This window comes from Drosophila nasuta, chromosome 2L, assembly GCF_023558535.2.
Source record: "Drosophila nasuta strain 15112-1781.00 chromosome 2L, ASM2355853v1, whole genome shotgun sequence".
Lineage (NCBI taxonomy): Eukaryota > Metazoa > Arthropoda > Insecta > Diptera > Drosophilidae > Drosophila > Drosophila nasuta.
The window spans coordinates 12,019,930-12,040,263 of record NC_083455.1 but is presented as its reverse complement, the minus strand read 5'-3'; the positions used below and the strand labels follow the sequence as shown (position 1 = coordinate 12,040,263).

The 20,334-nt window shown below is 38.8% G+C and overlaps 3 protein-coding genes across 5 annotated transcripts in view; 2 read left to right on the top strand and 1 right to left on the bottom strand.

The window, feature by feature from the left end:
- LOC132783516 (MKRN2 opposite strand protein) overlaps positions 1–3,093 on the top strand; it is a 71,669-nt gene extending 68,576 nt beyond the window's left edge. The window contains exons 3-5 of the mRNA XM_060788716.1: positions 1,047–1,494; positions 2,195–2,381; positions 2,448–3,093. Of these exons, the coding sequence (XP_060644699.1) occupies positions 1,223–1,494; positions 2,195–2,381; positions 2,448–2,831 (843 nt within the window). The 5' untranslated portion in view covers positions 1,047–1,222 and the 3' untranslated portion in view covers positions 2,832–3,093. The remainder of the gene's footprint in view (positions 1–1,046; positions 1,495–2,194; positions 2,382–2,447) is intronic.
- Positions 3,094–3,907: 814 nt separating this feature from the next.
- On the bottom strand, positions 3,908–5,663 carry LOC132783525 (Golgi-associated plant pathogenesis-related protein 1). Of its 3 annotated transcripts, XM_060788739.1 has the most exons (5): positions 5,013–5,141; positions 4,754–4,840; positions 4,576–4,683; positions 4,294–4,520; positions 3,908–4,226 (listed from the first exon to the last, which is right to left on the bottom strand). In XM_060788739.1, the coding sequence occupies exons 1-5, from the start codon at positions 5,025–5,027 to the stop codon at positions 4,142–4,144; spliced, it is 522 nt and encodes a 173-aa protein (XP_060644722.1). In that variant the 5' UTR covers positions 5,028–5,141; the 3' UTR covers positions 3,908–4,141. The 3 variants fall into 3 exon arrangements, with proteins under 3 accessions (XP_060644722.1, XP_060644723.1, XP_060644724.1); XM_060788740.1 differs by lacking the exons at positions 4,754–4,840; positions 5,013–5,141 and adding an exon at positions 5,625–5,663; XM_060788741.1 differs by lacking the exon at positions 4,754–4,840.
- Positions 5,664–16,034: 10,371 nt separating this feature from the next.
- Positions 16,035–18,220, top strand: LOC132783514 (uncharacterized). Its single transcript, XM_060788714.1, has 2 exons — positions 16,035–16,141; positions 16,203–18,220. Exons 1-2 carry the CDS (start codon positions 16,103–16,105, stop codon positions 18,162–18,164), a joined length of 2,001 nt encoding a protein of 666 aa, XP_060644697.1. The 5' UTR covers positions 16,035–16,102; the 3' UTR covers positions 18,165–18,220.
- Positions 18,221–20,334: the final 2,114 nt, after the last annotated feature.

Below are 20,334 nucleotides of genomic sequence, written 5' to 3'. Positions count from 1 at the left end.
TCTCACTCTCTCTCTCTCTCTTCTGCTTTGGTGAGTTTGCGCCTGGGGTGAGTTTATATTTCGTTATGAGGTTTATTTTCATTTTGCCGGTTTGTTTACGTTTTTCGGCTTTCCACCATCAGCCGGCTTTTCATGTGGCGAAAAACATCTGATATTTGGCCAAGTGTGTCTCTCCACACAAAAAACAAAAAAAAACAAAACAAAAATTTGAGTGCTCTCAGCTAGCCTTAAAGGTATGTAAGGGAATCGTTTTAAGGGCTGCGAAAAGGATTTTATTAATATTTAAAAATATCATTTAATGGAATGTTGTACATTATTTTATGAAAGTGTATTATTGCAAAATTAAAAACACAAATATTTCAAACTAATTATGCCACAATAATGTTGTAGCATAATTCGTGGCATTTCAGAGATTTATATTCATAGTTATTTCAATTTACTTTTGTAAATTCCATTTTATTAATTTACATAATTGTAGCTTAATCTCTATATCTATCTGACCTTATAAATATTTTTGACCACAAAATGTTGTAAATGTTTTTACTCTGATTATTTCATTACCATCATTTATTTAATAGCTATGTCAGCTAACTAAATCACATCTAATCATATCCTTTGCCAGACGACTAAAGTTGCAAAACTGGCCACATTTGTTAGCTTTCAACTGTGTTAATTTCGTGCACAATAAAATTCTTTATGGCACATTAAAGTGTCGCTTTGCCACACAATGACACAATAAACAACAAGCAGACTTAGAGTCAGAGTCAGAGTGAGATTGAGGCTAATATTGGTTGAGAACAAAGAGTTCGTTGCGTTTGCAGATGGTATGTCAATAATAATAATCGTCGTCGGTCTGACTCTGTCTGTGTTTCTGTTTCTGGGCGGTGTTTTGTGCATATTCCTGTGAGGTGAAGACCGTGTCGACCGCAAATGCTGTTTGGTTGGAATGGACAGCGGTCGCTTCAAAGTCCAGGCAAACAGCTTTGGTCACATTTCTGGCTCGCAACGATTCGGTTTATTTACAAGAAATGTTCGTTTTATTGCAGGCCTGCGTAACCGCAGCAACCAAAGGAGCACAAGCAGATTGAAGCAGCAGCAGCAACAGAACAACTACAGAAGCAAAGGCAAAAACTGGACACAAAGTGTATCAATTATAATACGGGTGCAAGGCAAACGACGACGAAGGATTCAACATCGGGGGGGGGGAGCAGCCACATTCACAATGACAACAACATCTACAACCACAATTACCTCAGATCCGGGCATTCTGTGTTTTCATCACTGCAACGTGAAAGTTTTCTGCTTCACATTGCCACACACTTGCCCCCATTGCAACGCGCAACTGGATGCGGATGCAAATGCCGCTCCAGACAACGCAACTGGAGATGCGACCATAACGAGGCTGCTGCCCTTTCGTTTACCCTATCCCTTCGTCCGTGCCACACAACATCCCTGCGCCATTGTCCTGCGACCCTCGACGGGCGATTTTCTCAAGTGAGTATGCCGTTAGGGGTCTACGAATGGGGTAAACACGAGTGGCAAAGTGTATTAATAGCTCTAGCTGAATTGGTCTAAAATATATTTTAGATTCGTAGAAAGTCTTTAAAAAAAAATGTATATAGAAATAGACCCCTTTAAAAGTAGTTTAACCTTAAATAGAACTGAGAATTTCGAAGAATTTCGCAATACAATATTCCAAATTTAGAAAAGAATCTCTACGATAGTTTAGGCTTATGATAAAGTCTTGCAAGAAAAGTTAGATTTGCGTTTGAGAAAATAAACAAACTTTTATGATAATCAATAAATTTGTTCAATATTCTGCACAAATTTTTTATAGCATACTTTTGGTTGTCCGATCGAATGGAAAACGAAACAAACGGATTGCTTTTCTGTCTGCAAAATTGAAATTAAAGTATGCAGCTATGTTATGGTAAATCATCAGTGTAAGACCCTCTCTCAGTTTTGTGCTGCATTCAGATAACTTTTTTATTATACAAAACCCTAAATGCGGCAGTGAATTTGTTGGTCCGTTGAGCTCAGTGAGCAGCATCCGCTTGTGAAGCCCACAAATTTCAGATTTTCGCTTTTGCATTTTAGTTTAGTTGTTTTTTTGTTGGGTGGCGGACTCAGTAATATGCAAAATTTTGTGGGGTACGAGTTTTTGTGTGTTTCTGATTCGGTTTCTGTTCCGCAGCGATTACAGCAACGCGACAGATTTGCATATCGCGGTGACCACATCCGCCGGCGACATTGTCGAATTCGATAGGTACGGACTGCGACGGCATCGGCGCGATGATAATCCTCGCGACTGGCGGCAGTCGTTGCTCGTCGGCGATTTGCCGGAGCCCTGGCATGACTACTGGGATGAGATCCTCGAGCAGGTGAGCAGACAGGTCGCCATTTGTTTTCACCATTTGTCACCATTCTTCGACTAATTTCTTTGTTAGATATGCGGCCAGTCGTCGCGTTGGGCCATCGAATGCTACGAGGAGACTAGCCACAATTGTTACGCATTTGTCCTGGCCTTCCTGCAGGCGCTGGGCCATGCCCAGCTTAGCGATGCCGCCCGCACCAAGACCAGCTTCTGCGAGAAGTACATTGTGCCCCGCACCACCACCGCCGGCAAATACATCTCGCTCTATCGCAGACTGCGACACGCGGGCATCCATGTGCATCGCCAGCAGCCGAAGCAGTCAAAACACCGTGCCCCCAGAGTGGATATCTGCGATGGCTTGGACAACAACAAACTGCCAACAAACAAAACAAAGTTCGCCAACAATATGACAGCACGTTCACTTGGGCGTCAGAAGCTTTGCACCATCGAGGAGTGACCCAGACGAAATCAAATCTCAAACATTAGAGTCTAAGATCACATAGAATTTTCTATATTCCTAGATAGTTATTTGTTCCTACGGTTTACATAACTTTTGTATTATACGAAATGCCCGCTTTGAGTTCATTTTATGTTATTCGTCCTTACATTTTATAAATCTGTATTTGTATTTGTTTAACTTTAAGAGCGATGTTAATAAGCAAACAGTAACAGTTTACACAGTTATGTGTTTAATGTGATTTTAAACAGTGATTTGTCAATTAAATAAAATATATATTATATTAACGTTATCCTTTCTTTTTATTACTGTATTTTCAGTTGACACCCATATCCATGGATTTTAATAAATTATAGTTGGTTCTTGTGAATCTTGGTAACCATGTCTTTTAAAAATAAGTAAAGATATGCCTGAGTTAAAGCCATTTTTCTTAAAAGGATAATATTGCTTAACGTATATGTCGCTTTTATCCTTAAAGATTTTCAAAGGACATGTGTTTTTGAAGTCATATTAAACAACAAAATCGATTTGCATTCAAAGTTTTCCACAAAATTTTCAAAAATTGTATTAGAAAATTTTTTAAGGGGGAGGCATGCAAAAATTGGTAAAAAATCACAAAATACCTCAAATCTCAGCCATCTTAAGGACTAGGATAATGTCCTTTGGCACACATATAGTGATTTTCAGTCAAAGTCTAAATATAAAATAAAAAGGACGAAAGTCCTTCAGGCAACAAAGTTACGAGGACTTTTTTGTATTCAGAAATTAGGCTATAACTCGGCCGTATCCTTGCCGATCCTGTCGGGTCATGTGTCCTTTTACTTGTATTAATAAGGACTACCAACTGGCCAAAGGACATTCAAATTGTCCTTGCGGTTCTCGAGATATTTAGGATTTTGCGATTCTGAGCAGTTTTCGTTGGCCTTCGGAGCCAAATTTTATAAGTGTTGGATTTCGAAGTAACTCCCATATTTTTGAATACCAATCAATAGAATTGATCCTTGCGAATATAAAGAGGCGTGTTATTTGATGTTCTTTAAGGATATGGCTAATTTAGTTGAATTTTTTTTTTCAAATATTGTTCAATTCTTTTATCTGGGGAGTACGATAAAATTACATTCAAAGAAGAAAACATAATAACAACAATTGCTATAGCTTATAAATTTGACCTCTCCATGTGCCAAACTATTTGAGAAGTTAAAACTATGCTCATAGGTTGTGCTTTATTCTACATTAAATATTAAATGTGTAAAATATATTATTGAAAAAGTCTAAAAAAACTATTTTAAAGAGTTGCTGTCACAGTATAATTATTGTGGACTAACGTTACTCTGAAACTGGTTCATGTAATTGCCCGGAGGATCGTAGTTGCACACCACAAATATGGTGTCTCCACTGCAAAGAAAGCATAACATAAAATATGTTAATTGTTTTTATCTATTACTTTAAGATATTTTCGTACCGTTTTGCAAATCCCACGCCTAATTTCTGGGAACCCTTCCAAACGACTTGGGTAAAGTGGCCAGTGTTGGATTGAAATGAAGGACTACGCCAGTTATATTGTTTGATTTCATTGTACCAGGATCTAACAGCATCGGCCCCGCCAAGATTTCCACCAGATGCCCAATAGATGTTCTCGCCGTAATTATTATTCTGACGATGCTCCATGCGATTGTTGGCCATCAGATACTAATGATAATGTTTGACAATGATTGATCAATGCTGCACAAATTGAGTTACTTACCTTCGCCCATTGAGTAGCTAGTTGAGACAGTTGGGAATTTAACACCAAGGGAGCTGCACCGTGGCGAGCTCTGTATTCATTGTGGGCCTTAAGTACCTCCTGTTCAAACTGAAATTGGTTGAAAAATAATACGCATTAATTCGCATGGAATTCCACAAAGTTTTATACACTTTTTTACGGAAGCTGCTGAACTGTTGTCGAGGAGCAATGTACAAAACAATATCACAAACGAAACTCGCACAGTCATTGTTGTTGTTTTATGGAGCTGCAAATATAATATACACGTAAAGTTTTCTCCACTTCATCCCATCATATCGCATTTCATCCCATCATATCATTTGTCACATTATTCTGATAATTGTTCTCATAATTGTTTTCATATGCAAATATGACGACGCGCATGAGATTAATTCACATTTATTTGGAACTTTGCTTACTGCCTGAACACTCATTTTGTTGATTGCAATTTAAGGAATTCTTATAATATATATTTAATTTTGTTTTTAATTGAAATCAGCACGTATTGCACTTGCACTGGCAAGTCTGATATTGAAATGAGAACTGAGTGGCTTGAGCCAGCAACGTTTTGCTTTTATGTGGCTTTTATTTATTTGCGTAATGCTGATAAGCAGCAACCAGCTGATCCATACTTCACTAGTCATAACTAGAGCAACTTCCCTTGTCGGCGTCGCTGACTAATCTTGCTTATCAGCCCGAATCGAGCAGCATTACAAAACAATCCCCTCAGCTGTTCAGATTTATACTTAATTATTTTTATGACATGCTGGTGTTGCAGTTTTTTTTATAACTTAAAGTATACTGATACGGGATTTTACAAGAAGTGCAATGTGTACTTTTACGAGTAATTATTGACTGCTATATATGATAGACTTAATAAGTAAATAAACTCATATCAGGGTATTTAAATATTTAGTTAGATATTATTGTTTATTTGTATCTTAAGAGTTACTCATGTAGGTGACTCTCTTTAAGAGGTTTTCAGATTTTTATTTTTGTTTTTATTAAATCATGTCAAGTTTTTCACTCACCTTTATGGTTAGGCATTCGTTCATCAGGACTTAAGCCAACACATGTCACGAGATGCCATCCTTGGGCTTCAGCTTGGGCTTTAGCCTTTTGTGGTGTCGCTGCTATTCTGGCGCCTGCCTCATTAATAATCGCAATATCCATGGCACGAGGCGGGTTTCGTTATGCAAAACTGTCATGAATCGGGGCGAAAATGTAATTATATTCTCTCCTTGATGAGCCAACCAACCAGTCAGCCAACAAGCTCATCATCTTCGTCTCTCACGCTGCAGCCTCTTCTCCATTCTTGACTTGGTTTCCCAGTCGAGTCGGGACATTTCATCTCTTGGATAGCAGCACGCAATACGTGCATATAAATTGTATAATGCCTCGCTCGTTCGTTGCCAACTTTGAGGACACGTAATCTAAAAGTAAATAAGTTTTGTCTCCTGTCTCGGCTGCATAAACTTTTCCTCATGAGTTTTGAGTCCACAAAACTTTGTATGCTGTTTTGTTGTCTCTTTGGACCATAATGATGATGTTGTTATTGAATTTAACCATTTAGGATACTTAGCCTGATCGTTCAAGTGAAATGACTTGTAAATACCCAGATAGTTGCGGCAATAAATTAATTGCATTCCAATTGCAGCACTTCAGGCAAGTTCAATGAATAAATGAAAAAATTAAATTTGCATTTAGTGGTATTATTTCAGTTCTATTTATTATATAAAATGACAACTCTTTAATTTAAACTCAAATTCGTGTAGAAATATTCAGAAACAAATAAAACAAGTCGAGTGTACTCGACTGTGAAATACCCGCTACCCATTTTAAATAGGAGCAAAAGATTATTATTGTTAAAATATACCAAATTAATATACCCAAAAATACTGAAATATACCGAATGCTATATTTGGTATATTGACATACTACTGATATACTGCATTCAAAATATTCAACCAGCAGAGCTATTTTCGGGGACTAAAGTGGGCGTGGCAAAATTTGAAACAAACTTCATCTGCTTTTAAAGACAAAAAAGTGCTATCGACAATTATGTCTATATCCCTTATAGTCTCTGAGATCAAGTTGTTCATACGGACAGACGGTAAGACAGACGGATAGAAAAAGAGACAGACAAACAAACAGTCGGACATGTCTATATCGTCTCGGCTTTTGATCCTGATCAAGAATATATATAATTTATAGGGTCGGAGATTTCGCTTTCTGCCAGTTATATACATATGTATATTTCATTAAGGCAAAAAGTTATAATACCCTTCTACCTTATGGGTAGCAGGTATAAATATATGCAGTAGTTTTTCATGTTTATAGATAAGAATGTTAAATATGGATTGTTTCAGTTGTTTCATAAATAGAATTCAAGCCACTTCAAGGAATAACTTCCGATTTAAAATATTTAATCAGCATTTCCGTTTTTTGCTTACAACTGTTATCAAGATAAAATGCGTTAAAATTTCAACAGCTCGCGCTCATTAATAATTACACACACAGATTGCAGCGCTAGCTATCAGGTAATCTTTGATCATGGAGTCATACGCTTTATGGAAAACAATCAGATTGACAGTTGACTCACACACAAAGAGGCTAAATGGCAAAGCGGCAAATAGGGCAAACTGGGGCAATGTCATGCCACAATTTTACAGCCCTCATTTTATGAAGGTCGTGGCCCAGCCCTGTCACAAATATTTGTAACGCTTCCAAAATTGGGTGTGCCTTATCGGGAAACGTGAGTCAAAAAGAGCAGCCTCAGAAACGAGAACAACCAAGCCAGAAAGCAACCCATTTGTGCTCTGCTAATTGTTGTTATTCAATTAAAAATGTGGCAAAGTGTTTAGCATAAATGCGTAACACAAATTTGCGACGAAAGGCACAGAAAAGTGGCAAACACAACACACACATTTTGACCGGAATTGGCAATTGGAAATGCGAGACTGCGAAATGAAATCAGCACAGAGACCTTGGTCAGCACTTAGAACCAATTCTTTTCTGTGTCCATTTCGAACTTTGCACCTAACATAAGTAGCAATCGGCACAATGCAGCCAAACGCTTTCTTCTGCTAATCATGTCGGATGACAAGTCAGCCGTTGTATGGCTGCAATTCTACCGCCCAATCCGCAATCCCCAATCCTCAGTCGCCCCGTTACACCCACACATTTCGACACGTTTTCGACGCATTGCAAAATCTCGACTAATGTCAAACGCTTTGTCGTCATCGTCATCGTCGTTGTCGACAGTCCCTAGAGAATGGCTTGCTTGACAGTTTTAATTTAGTAGCTGCATATTTCTCAATGCATTCAAGTGGTAATACTGCCTCGCCATTTTGGGCAGCTTTGAAAAGGATAAATGCAATGCCCACTTTGATGAATGGCTTGCAGTTTCCCCGAAAATAAAACAGCTTACGATTTTTCATCATAGTCAGTGAACTTGATTCATGCGCCTTTACAGCACCCATTTCTTTAGAGTATTCACCGCATTCAATTGCACTCAAAGTTTCTGTTGTTGGCTTGCTTGTCGATTACAAGCTATGTAAGCAAATTCACATTCAAATTAATTTCTCCGGCCCCGGACTCGGATGCCAATAGTGTAAATAACATAGTGGAGCAAGTAACAATAGCGCTACTTGTGCTTGCAAGTGTTTTCCAAATATTTGCAAGCGAGCTCAACTCAAGAGTCTCAATTGACTTTGATAAGCTGCAGCCATTTGCAGAGATAACAACTGATTTCATTAAGCAAACTGTAAAATCCAGCATCGCTCTGGCTTATCAAGGTCGACGCTGGAATGCACTATTATTCAATTTTAATTATCTGCAGATAGAAATAATTTTATTGTATGCCTACAGAAACAGTTCAAGCATTCAGATAGTTTGTTAGCTTGCAAATAAATTGCGATAAAGATTTTTATAATCTAATAAATACTTTTAAAAGCTTTAACAAAATTTAAGAAATACTTAATCGCCTTATACTTAGATACTTTCTGTAGCTGCGCTTTACACACTACCATTAATCATTTATTGATCTGCTGCCATAAATGTCTTTCACCATCAACCGTTCAAATATTGCGCTATTGTAAAGTAAGCCAAAGTAAAGTCAATTTCCGCGATAGCCTTGTTTTCTATGCCATTCTCTCGATTTTCCTTGTTTCTATCTTTTAATTTATCTCTTTCTGGCGAGTGAAGCTTTCGATACTGCGAGGCGATGTGGAAGCGCATAAAAATGAATTCACACAAATTTCTTGTGTCAACTTTGAAGTTGTTGAGCGAATTAGCAATTTGCGCAGAGCTTCTCGTTGTGGCAAACTCAAAACCAAATTGTCGTTTCGTGTTGACTTTCGTTTTGTTTTTCTTTCACTTCTTCAAGGTTTCTGTTCTTTTCTTTTTGTGTCGTACTTTTGGGGAAATGCTTTTTCTTGTCACTTGCGCTTTTGTTGCCAGTTTGTTGACCGTGGCGTAATGTAAATAAAAGTCTGCAACTGATTCCTTTGTAACTTTTCCCATAATTCTAAGGATTTTGTCCCACATTACTAAATTGCGAATTGGAAAATGCAGTTTGGAATGTGTAAAAGCTGGGCTTAAATCGTTTTCAGTCGAATTTTACGCATAATTTGTTTGCATTGCAATTATCGGTTCATCTGTTTTCATTTTCTGCTTTGTGACTTTTACGCCGCTTTGCCATCACATGAAAATTCGATGGCCAAAATAATGGATGCACAATTTTTAGGAAAATTCTGTTTATGCATCATTTAATTATGATAATTGATGCTGACAGCGGTATTTACACGATGCTAAAGCACGAGCTCGTCGTGATGCACTCATTGCACTTTAAAATGGTCTAGTTAAGGATTATTACGCATACGCAATGTATACAATGGGTGGCAGGATTTGAAAATCTATTTGAATATTTGTGGAAAATAAGCTTAGTAATCAACAAACATATTATTATGCAAATCAGCGACATTTAAATGTTTTGTATAATAAATATGTTTAGAGATTAGCGTAGCCAGTGTAAATAAGCTGAAGATTAAAAAGTGAGTGCTCATGTATTGAAATTTAAGCTCAACCTTATCCAATATATGCAGAGCAGACTACATCAACTGTATTAAAACCTTCTTAATATTGAGCTGCATTTGCATTTACAAGGTTTTTCCCCCACTTTGTTGGCATTTCCGAGATACAGAGACACATTATTGTTTCTGCCGCTGAGCACTTTCCACTTTACTCTCATCTTTTACAAACAAAATACATGTTATTGCATCTCTTGCTAACCGCAACAGTTGCTTCCTATCATTCGCATGCTGTTTTATTTCACAATTTATATGCTTACGAAATGGATATCCAATACATTTGCCTTCTGCTCAAGCACTCCCACTCACATGCTCCTGCTCTTATGCACTTACTTATATGGACAAACACGTGTCCGGTTCCGGTTGCTAAAGTGCAGAGCGGAGCAGTGCAGAGCGGCAAAAGCAAACATACATATGTATCCTCATATCCTGGCGTCTTTCTTTCAGCTCCTGAGTCTATTAGATGTGTGTATTCCAAGCGAAATGCTGCAATAAAACTAAATCGAATTCAAACAGAAACTTCATTTACAGTTCATCAAGTCGACTCAACGCTGCCTCGTTCCCTCCTTTTCTTTCTCAACTCACCTCTTTTCAGCTCTTCAGCAAACAACATTCAGCTACCACTACTCGATATAAGCTTCTTGCTCTTGGGCAAGTCTGCAAAGTTCATGGTTGTTGCTCTTGTTGTTGTTGTTGTTGTTAGCTAACAAAAAACTTGGAGCTTGGCTTTTATGCTAAATTAAATGGGGCTAGAAAAGCAGCATACGTTATGCATATGTGCTGAGTACCCTCGACAAAATAAAGACTTTCGAGACACTCTCTAAATCATTCTGCTTATCGGTAGCGTATCTTCTAGTCGTTCATTTCTCCCAACACATTTGATTTGAGCACGTGTTCAATTGGCCTCAAAATAAGTCAAAAAAAAAGGAGAAACTTCTGACGTTTATATGCTAAATTGGTTTTTGCCAATTTATGTGTGTACTTTTGTATCGCATACTGCAAACTTTTTTGGCAACAGGAGGCTTAAGGAGCTCTTGTTGCTGTTGCTGTGGTCTTAATATAATTATCTCAACTAGTGAACAATTGCACGAAATTAACGCAATTTCCATTGCTTTATTTACCATTAAATGCTTTGCGGTTCGCACGCAATTGACACAATTTCCACACAATTGCCGCAAATGCCAAAAACCAAATACAAAAATATATTTTCTAATTGTGTGCGGAAAGTGTGGACACTGTTGATTGTGCGGTTGCAGCATTGAATTCATTAAATGTCTAATTACTTTTGATAAACGCCACGTGCCTAAAATTTTGCTGAGCGCTTTATTTTCCTCTTTTTTTTTTGCCTCACCATTTTGCATTGGAAAATTGGCAAAGCGTGCAGAGCCTTGTCAGCTCGTTTTCGAGCCAATGTGCACAATAAACAGTTTATGCGATTTACGTATCGTTGCATATTTTCTTGGATATCTTTTTCCTCTATTTTTTACTTACACTTTTCTTTTCTTAAAAGGTCAGAATCGTTGACTTATTTGCGCCCGAACGCGCTGCTTAAATCCCTTGAAAAGAAACTGAATGGCCAAGGCATTGAACCGTTCAAATATCCTTGAAGCTATTTCTTGAAAAATATATTAAAGTCAACTGGGAAAGGGTTAACCTACTGTTTCACATAAGTATTTGGCTTTTACTTTGAGCAAAGTAATTTCATTTTTCAAATTGGTTAGAAGTTTGCAAAATCTTGCTAATAGTTTAAAGTCTGCTGACGCATGAAATTTCCATTCAAATAAATTAGATGGATACAAAGTAGCACCACTTTAAACAAACATTAATTTCCAGCAATTATTTCTCATAGCAAAGGTATGCAAATTAAATTGTTAAAGTCCGTTTTAAAGCTGAATGCAACAGTTTTCCATCAAAATTCATAATGAATGATAATAATATTTTTGCTCTGCAATCAAATGCAAATATGCCTATTGCGGTTATGCAGCTCTTTAATGACCTCACAATTTAATAAATAGATTTATTAAAACGAAAATGTTTTCACATTTCTAGGCAATTAGTTGGCAAGTGGAGCACGGACCGGATAGAGGTTGAGGATTTCGGGGTCATTCTTCCAAGTTTTGGTTGTTGTAATTTGCGTGCTAATTTCCTGCAGCACAAAACTGGTGGCAAACTGTGCAAACACTTCAAGTCGTTCCCCGTCAACACGCAGCCAGCAGAGTGCAAAGCGAAAATCAGACAGACTGATAGAGATTTGCATATCTTTTGATGCCGTGCCAAAGGCAAGCTTAAATGCAGCTCGGCAGCAGCTACTTTGAGGTCCCTGACAAGACTCTCTGCCACATCTGCAGCACGAGTCAGCCATCCATGTCTCTGTCTGCGTGTCTGTCTGATGGCTGGGAAACGTTTCAGCATCTAACACTTTGCAGCTTCAGCTCAGTTTGTTTGTGCGGTTGCAGCTGCCAACTGCAAGTTGCTGCTGCCAAAGCCAAAAAGCCAAAAGTCGTCTTCGTTCCCCGCGCCAAAAACTGAGCGCGTATCAAATTGACAGGCAACATATTTGCACAAATCCTTTAATATTTATCACTTAATTGGCATGCCGTTCTCTCAGACATTAAACTCGAGTCGAGTTTCGCAATGCATTCATTAAATGAGCCGTCGAATTGAAGCACAAATCTCAATTCAGGCAAAAAGAAATCTCGACTGTAAAATGGAAAAAGTTGGCAAAGAGGCCAACAAAATTTGATTGTGTTTATGTGAAAGTCAAACCGAGCAGCACGAGTCAGAAGAACTATAAAACAAAGCTGGACACACGGCCCAAAACAACCAGCTATGCAAAGAAAATTCAATAAATATTTACAACACGACTACAGAATACCCTTTACATTACATTTATCTATTGTCAATTCCCAAATTTTGCTTTTTGTGTGGATGCCTCAAAGTATGCAGTGTATGTTTGGCAGTTGGAACAATGCACAGGTAAAAGAAATAACTCCTGAGCATACGCAACGTGAACTACTTTGATGTTGGACGAGAGACAAACGAACTGGCATAATGTATAGTGGAAAGCCCCAAGAGCTGTAGATCCAATTGGACTGAATGTTTGTTTGAGGATGATATTTGCTGCTTAGATGACCAAAAAACGACCGAAAAGACCAATAATTGTAAATTGTATGTAGGCAGCAAAAGTTTGCCAACAATGCGAAATTACACTGCGGAAATGATATGAAAAGTAGTCGAAAATTGTGCGAGTGATAGGAGATAACAACATTTCAGTTACTTGAAATATTGATATTTAATATTGTCGTAAAATTCAATTTTAAAATTCAAATTCCTCAACATAGACTAGAAGATGGAAAATAATTTCGCAGTACTTGTTTTGTAGTTACTCTAGTTATGTAATTAAGTAAACTATATATTTAGGTAAAATGTATTTCAATTCTATAGGAATAAACCAACAAGTTCTTATAACAATTGCGATTGTTTAATTTGTTTGTCAGCTGACTTATTAAAGAGTTCTCATGACAAACGAGTTATTAAAGCTAAGAAAATATTTTAAAGGTAATATTTAAAAATATGAAAGACAAATAAATGAAGATCAAAGTGAATTTAAGCAAGCTTTCCTCGCTATATTTTCTCAGTGCAAGTCCACATTTGGATTTGGCCACATTTACCTTGCTGCCCACAAAGCGTAAAAGTGGCCGATGAGAAGACAACTGCATATGAAATGCCCACTGATTATAGTACTACAGTAGCTTGTCCAATCCTCAACTGCTGCTGCTGCACACTCTGTCTACTATTATGACTCTTGAGTGATGGCATTTGTTCAGACAGAGTTGTGCTCGGTGTGCAGCTGCCAATTAGATGCAGCCCGGCATGGGTTGAGGGGAGTAGAATGAAGAGAGTGAAACTAAATTTCCATTGACGGCAGCATGTCAGGACTGCTCGTCGTTGTCATGGCAGCCATGGCACATGATGTTTCACGTGTCCTTGTCCTGAGTTGGCTGCCACATTTGCTGCTTCTACTACTGCTTGCTGCTTGCAATGCGTTATAAGCGGGTTACGGTATTTTCATCATTTTTCCAGGCCATTCAAAAGCACAAAAATAAGAGTCAAAAGACTCAAAGGAGGCAAAAAGAGCAGACAAGAACACGAGCGCACAGCTGCCACTTGAAGATTTATGATTGCACACTCACTGCCAGAATGTCTATGGCAGAAAGACGAACATCGAACTGATAAGATGACATTGTCTCTTTGGCAGTCACTTGACAGCGTTTCAGCTCAGCATCGCAATTAAATAAGTCTTCTCTAATCTGCATACCATACTTTCAATTTAATACTTTTCTTCGTGCTGACATTGTTGATTTATCGCTACGTCCAGCCTAGTCTCAAGGTATCTAGAACTATGCTCCATATGCATATTCCAACAAAAGTCAACGCTGCCTCAAAGTGTGTGTGTGTGGTGCTCGGCCCTTTTTGACATTCAATTAATATGCAAATTAAGCTCGACATCTCAACAACTGGCAACTGGCTGGGAAAAGCATTTCACATGCGATAAGCCGAAATTTAACCCTCTTACTCTCTTTGGCATCGCGAAGAATAAACAGCAGCAGCCTTCGAGTGCAGTATGGGAATTGGCCAGAATGGGATTGTACTACTATATATATCCGAAGCAAGCGAGAGAGGAGAATAGAAATTAGAAAACCAGCTTAGTAATTCAGGCAACGTTTGCAGATTTCGTGCATAGTTTCAATTGCTTGCCACAGGCAACATTCGGGGGCATCATAGTTCGTAGTTCCTGCTTTGGTTTCTGTGTCTGTTTCTGTTCCTGCTCTTGGTCTCGATGTGGTCTGGATTTTGGAGATGGGAATGAGGCTGGGGATGGGGACAAAATGCCCGTTGGAATTTACGATACCCTCGAGATTAGTTTGCGCTGTTGTTTGCCTTAATTGCAAGTAAGGGGCGTGGCTGTGGCCGTGTCGCCAAGTCAGCGGATTGCGGATTGTGTTCGGCTCACACAAAACAACAAACAAAGCTAACAAAAGCGTGGCGCAAAGCAAAAACTGATACAGCAGCCAGACACAGCAAAGTTGCCAACATTTTACATTCCACATACGACGCGTGTGCCGGCAGTACATCGTATTGGCAATTGGTGTCGCTTGGCTGTACAGTAAATACTCGCCATGCAGCGCCACGCTGCTACCACACACAAATAAATACACTTATCGAGTCACAAGACATTCGCAAATATCTCGCATGCATAAATTGTGCTCAAGAGCTGAGAAATGGCCTAGAGAGGCGCACAAAGTAAATCGAAAGACCAGAGAGGGAGAGAGAGAGAGAGAGATAGAGTGACAGGGAATTTATTTTTTTTGGTGCATTTGTTGCCATTTTATATCTTATTTATTTCAATTTTTTGCCCATTCGTTTGCGACGTGTGTGTCGATGTGGCACATTTTATTGCAATGCTCTCTTATCCTCTGGGATGCAATTTTAAAATATTGCACACACTTCAAGTATCGTCCGTCCCGGCCGAGTCAAGCAGAACTCCATTTATATTTCATGCATTACGTTCTCCTTTTGCTCTCCCATCTCCCATCAGCTTTTCTGTTTTTTTTTTTTTTCTGTTTGTCACCATCGACATCGCCGCTGGCTTGAGTGATTGTAATAAATTATTGCCAAGTTTATCAGAGCAGCTCATAGGCTATTGGCTTTTAGACAACTTAAAGTGTCAATTGATTCGTTTGTCCAAAGCTCAAAACTATCAATTTATCTACGGTAAATCTTCTACATCTGTTCATTCCTTTTCGCAGTTGATATTTTGGTGTGTGTTTCCCATTAAAAAACACGCAGCGGCAATTTGCTACTCTAAGCACTGCTTTAAACTTCTTTTAGCGACCAGATCTGCGCATTTGTTGAGAGTACGTGGGTGAAACGTTATGTGAAAACTTTTAAATGCCGCTTAATATAAATGTTGTTAAAACTTCTTTTCGAAGGGATTTGTAAAATTTGCTTACATTATTTGCAACATTATTATTAGTGCCTTAAATTATTTGTTAAACAATGAAAACTACATTTTAACAGAATTAAAAATTAAATATAATTTAAATTATTATCATGAGGGTGGTTCACATCTTTGAAAGACTATGATCAAATTTATGTGAAGTTGTTTAGTAGCTCTTCATGAAATATTTTAAAATAAAATACATTATTGAATCTGTCTATTTATATTGCCTACATATCGATTATTTAAAATAGTTCCATAAAAGACTACTCTACTGCTAGGGATAATCAAATTTTTGTAATATAAAGTAGGCTTTATACTTTCAAAATTATTTCTATGAAAGCTTTTTTGTATCTAGAAGCATTTTACGTTAAGTTTCCAAACGAACAACAAGGCAAAATAAAGCAAGTCAAAAAATATGTATCGTGCTAATATTAATCAAATAAATACTGGACAAGTAAGATTTGAAAAATAATATTTTTAAATAATAATTGATATTAACCAATTCTTTAATATAGGTAGACATTTCTGAATGCTTTTATCAACGACGGCCGGTTTACCGATACCATGAAACTGACAGATATTCTAGGAATGTGCAGATGACGGAGTGTAGGAACTTTCTGCTGCAGTTGGGACTGAGACAATACTGTGTCAATCAACTGACAATGGAGTTGATGCAGCGACCCGACATTGATCTGTTGCAGATACGGGACAATTGGAATCGTGTCAAGCAGATGATGGGACCACAACGAAAAAGCGAAGCGGATACTATCGTATTGCGTGAGATACAACAGTTGCTGCAAGAACGTCAGAATAACACACATAAGAGAGATAGATCACCGTCTCCCCCACGTGAGATAAGAACTTCAACTCCAACTTACGCCAACAGGGGTAATTTTGGTTGTGGCGATTTTGATCGACCCAATATGCAAAACCAATCTCCCAGGGCGCAGCCGCCGGGTAACTTTTGCAGTCCTTATATTGAACCGCAATATCGCGAGGAGGACGCTTACAATATACACGAAGATCCTCGTGATTTACCCCATCATCAAGCCATCCGTTACGATGATAGCGACGATAATAGGATCGATGACAATTGCAATCGTTATCCGCAGCAGGAACAGCTCGGCAAAAATTATAATCCTCTTTTGCAGCAGGAACAGTTCAATTACAACTGCGATCCTTCTTATCCGCAGCAGGAACAGTTACAGCGAGCTATGTGCAATTATCGTGAGGAAACTCCTCAACCCTTTCCCCTTCGAGAAAATAACCGAAACTACGATACAAATGACAACTACGATACACATCCGAGGGAAATCCCAAGAGAGCAACACCTCTATCGGGAAAACAATTACGATGCATATCCGAGGGAGCGTTTACGAGATCAACAGAACCATGAAAATGAATTCCATAGCAGAAACTACAATAATTCATTTCCAAGAGATCATCTGAGGGATCAGCAGAGCTATCGGGAAGATAGTGGTAACTTGACCAGGCAACAAATAAACTTTTACGATGACCGCGGAAATAAAAATCATAACCACAATTATCAGCCATACTCACATGAGCAAAGGCAACAACAGTTTCCACGTAATGACAATTATCGATATGAGAGAAGTAATCAAGGAAAAGAGTCCCAAGAGCCCAAGAGACGCCGTTTAGAAGAGCTACCGAGGCAAAGGGAATTTCGCATCAGTGAATTCGTAATGCCCTACATAAAATACAGAAAAGATCCGTTGCCACAACCGGAGCGCATTTCCTATGCCATCGGTTTTTATCAACGTCGGCGTACTTTTCCAGCCGGTGGCATGAAAGAAACAGAAAATCAAGGGAATGAACCCTTGGAACCCTATGTTGCGCCTTTTAATCCTCATCGCCAAACATATAAGAAAATACGTCGAACTATACGCGCCGCTTGGAAGGATGTTTATGTCACCCAAGAGTATTCGAAGTGGGATCTCTGGTGGAGGGGCCACAAGTGGTGTGGCGATGCCATTGAGAATGAGCTTGGACGCTATGCAGACGTTAATTTTAATGAAATGTCATTTCTGGTCAATAAGCTTTATTATGGAAAACGCAAAGATGCAGTTGACAAATTATTTCGCATGATACATTTTGCATTCAGCGATAGTAACGATATTCATGCCACGCTTTCGACCATATGTGAACTGATGAATCTACAGTTCCTAACGAACTTAAAGACCTCGGAGATGGGACAACTACAGGATCTGATACGATATGTGCCCAATGAATCGTGGGTTTACAAAATGAAGGCATTTGTGTATTTGTGGGCTCGCTACAGTTCCATACAATGTTTCGTTGATCCAACATTACCAACCGAAGACAAGGAGGTGTTGGCCACAAAAAACCAGTGGAATCGTCCGATGTTCCATTGGGTGGCCCGAGAGGCTTTCGCTGAACTCAAAAGGATCAGTGCTATTGAGTGGCCAGAACATAAGAAAACCTTTCGCGAGAATTAATTGAATTGTATATGCATTAATTAATAAAGATGAATACCAATTTATTGCGCTAAACCCACATTCCACTTACAAATAAACATTCTCATATCTGTCAGCTATGAACCGTCAACAAGCTCTCGTAGCTTTCAGCTTTGCTCATACCAAACAGCTTATATGTGCTTAAAGAAAATAAGGGATCTACAAATATGTTCTTTTCTGACTTCGTTGTTGGGCATAAATTGAAAGTAAGTAGTATAAAAAAAGGAGTCAACGACTTTATTTACAAAGCTGCTTCACAGTATGCCTTCACTTCTGTTTGTGCGCCAAACAGAAATTCAACGCATTTATTTTATATTTTGTAGTGTTTTTTGTGTGTCGCTTGCATAAAGTTGTTTAATTTGTTATCGCAAAGTGCACCTGAGCCAGAGAGCTCACGATTGTGGTAAGAAGCAGTGAGAGGAGCTGTTCGTAGGAAAGCCAAACTGGAGGAGCCCAAAGGCAAATGAATAAACCAAAAGGAAAGAAAAAAAGAAGAAAAGTGGCGACAAAAAAATTGCAAAACGTTGTTGCATATTAATCCGACAGAGTATTTCACTCAGCGGGTGCCTCAACCGCAGTCATGCAGACAGACAGGCAGATGGTGAGTCAGAGGAGGGGAGACGAGCGAGTCCTGGCCAGGACATTGAGCGCGTAGCGACCACGAAAGACATTTATTGTATCCTTAGCGCGCTTGACAGACGCGTGCTGAGACGATGATGAATTTGCCGACGTTGTCGTGTAAAAAACTTGGCCCGAGTTTTCGACACTGTTGACGAAAGAGAGAGAAAGAGACAGAGAGAGCGATGGAGGGGGGAGAGGGAGAGAAGCTGTGCAAACTGCTGGGAATTGGGCAAGCAGCCAGGCAGACAGCAAGTGACGAAAAAAATGCAAATAAAATGCCAGCTTATTGAGTGAAGTGGGACAGAGTTGAAGTTGAGGGCGGACACGGGTAGCTGCTCTTTAGTTGATTGAAAAAGGTGATGCCAAGGTTCTTTATACCCTGTACGCCACCCCCTGATATAGGGTATGCCTCATCCACAATTTAAGCAAATGCTCGCATAGTCGCTAATCACACTGAGTATCCGGCAGTCGTTTCATATTTTGCGACAATCCTTTCAAGGTTTTCGCTTTTATGTTTTGCTGCTTGTTGTGCTGTCAACATTTCTGTTGCTCTGTTGAGTTGAATTTAAAAGCAACTTGCATTTTCGAGTGCTTTGCTATAAGTGGACGCTATTTATTTATATTTGCGATATTTATTTGTCAATCAATCGGAAATGCAGCCAGAGAAATGAAAAAGGACAGCAATTCAGGTGAAGAGGACATAATAATTGCTTAGCATCTAAAATATATGAAATTCTTGTCGGAATTGAATTGAAATTGAACGGAAGCCAAATCAAGTGGGGATGTAATGTCGACAAAACAGCCGAAAGGTGTCATGTGGTAGACACATACACACACACATACCGAGGGAATGTATTTGCTTGTGTGTGTGTGGAGGACATTTATCAGGCCTTGCGGGGTGTTTGCATAAAGCCAACGCTATAATATTTAATTTAAAATTGTATCCTCGGGCATTTGGCTTATGACTTTGAAACTGAAGCGACTCAAGCGAGCGGCAAATGAAAAATCTCTGCACCGATGTGGAGTGTAAGTATCGTGTATCTGTATCTTGAAATTCCAATTGCAGAGAGATGATACCAAAAAGGAGAGAGACGAAGAGATTTGAACAGATTTGTTCGTCATTCGTGAGCCGGCTATATGTAATTATCCTCGCTAAGCAAAGGAAGGCACTTGGTCTTGGTGTTGTTGGCATTGCGCGTGTGTTAAGTCGAGCCCAAACGGCATGTTCAAAATTTAATTAAAATTCAATTAAAAGCTGAGCACGCACGTGTGCCGCCCAGGCATTCGCTCAATCATAATCATAATTTTAATTTATACTAAATTAAATTACGAGTATTCCCCCAACCCAGGTTAAAACCCCTTACCCAAGATGATACTCCTGCTGCTCTGCTCCTAATTGGCAATGTGTGTGCGTCTGCTCGCAGATGAGAGAATATTTTGCAATTACTTGCAAAGTGTAAACAAGTTTTGCATTAACATTTAATGGGTATACAACTCATTTGCATTTCGGTTAGGATTGCAATTCTGTTTG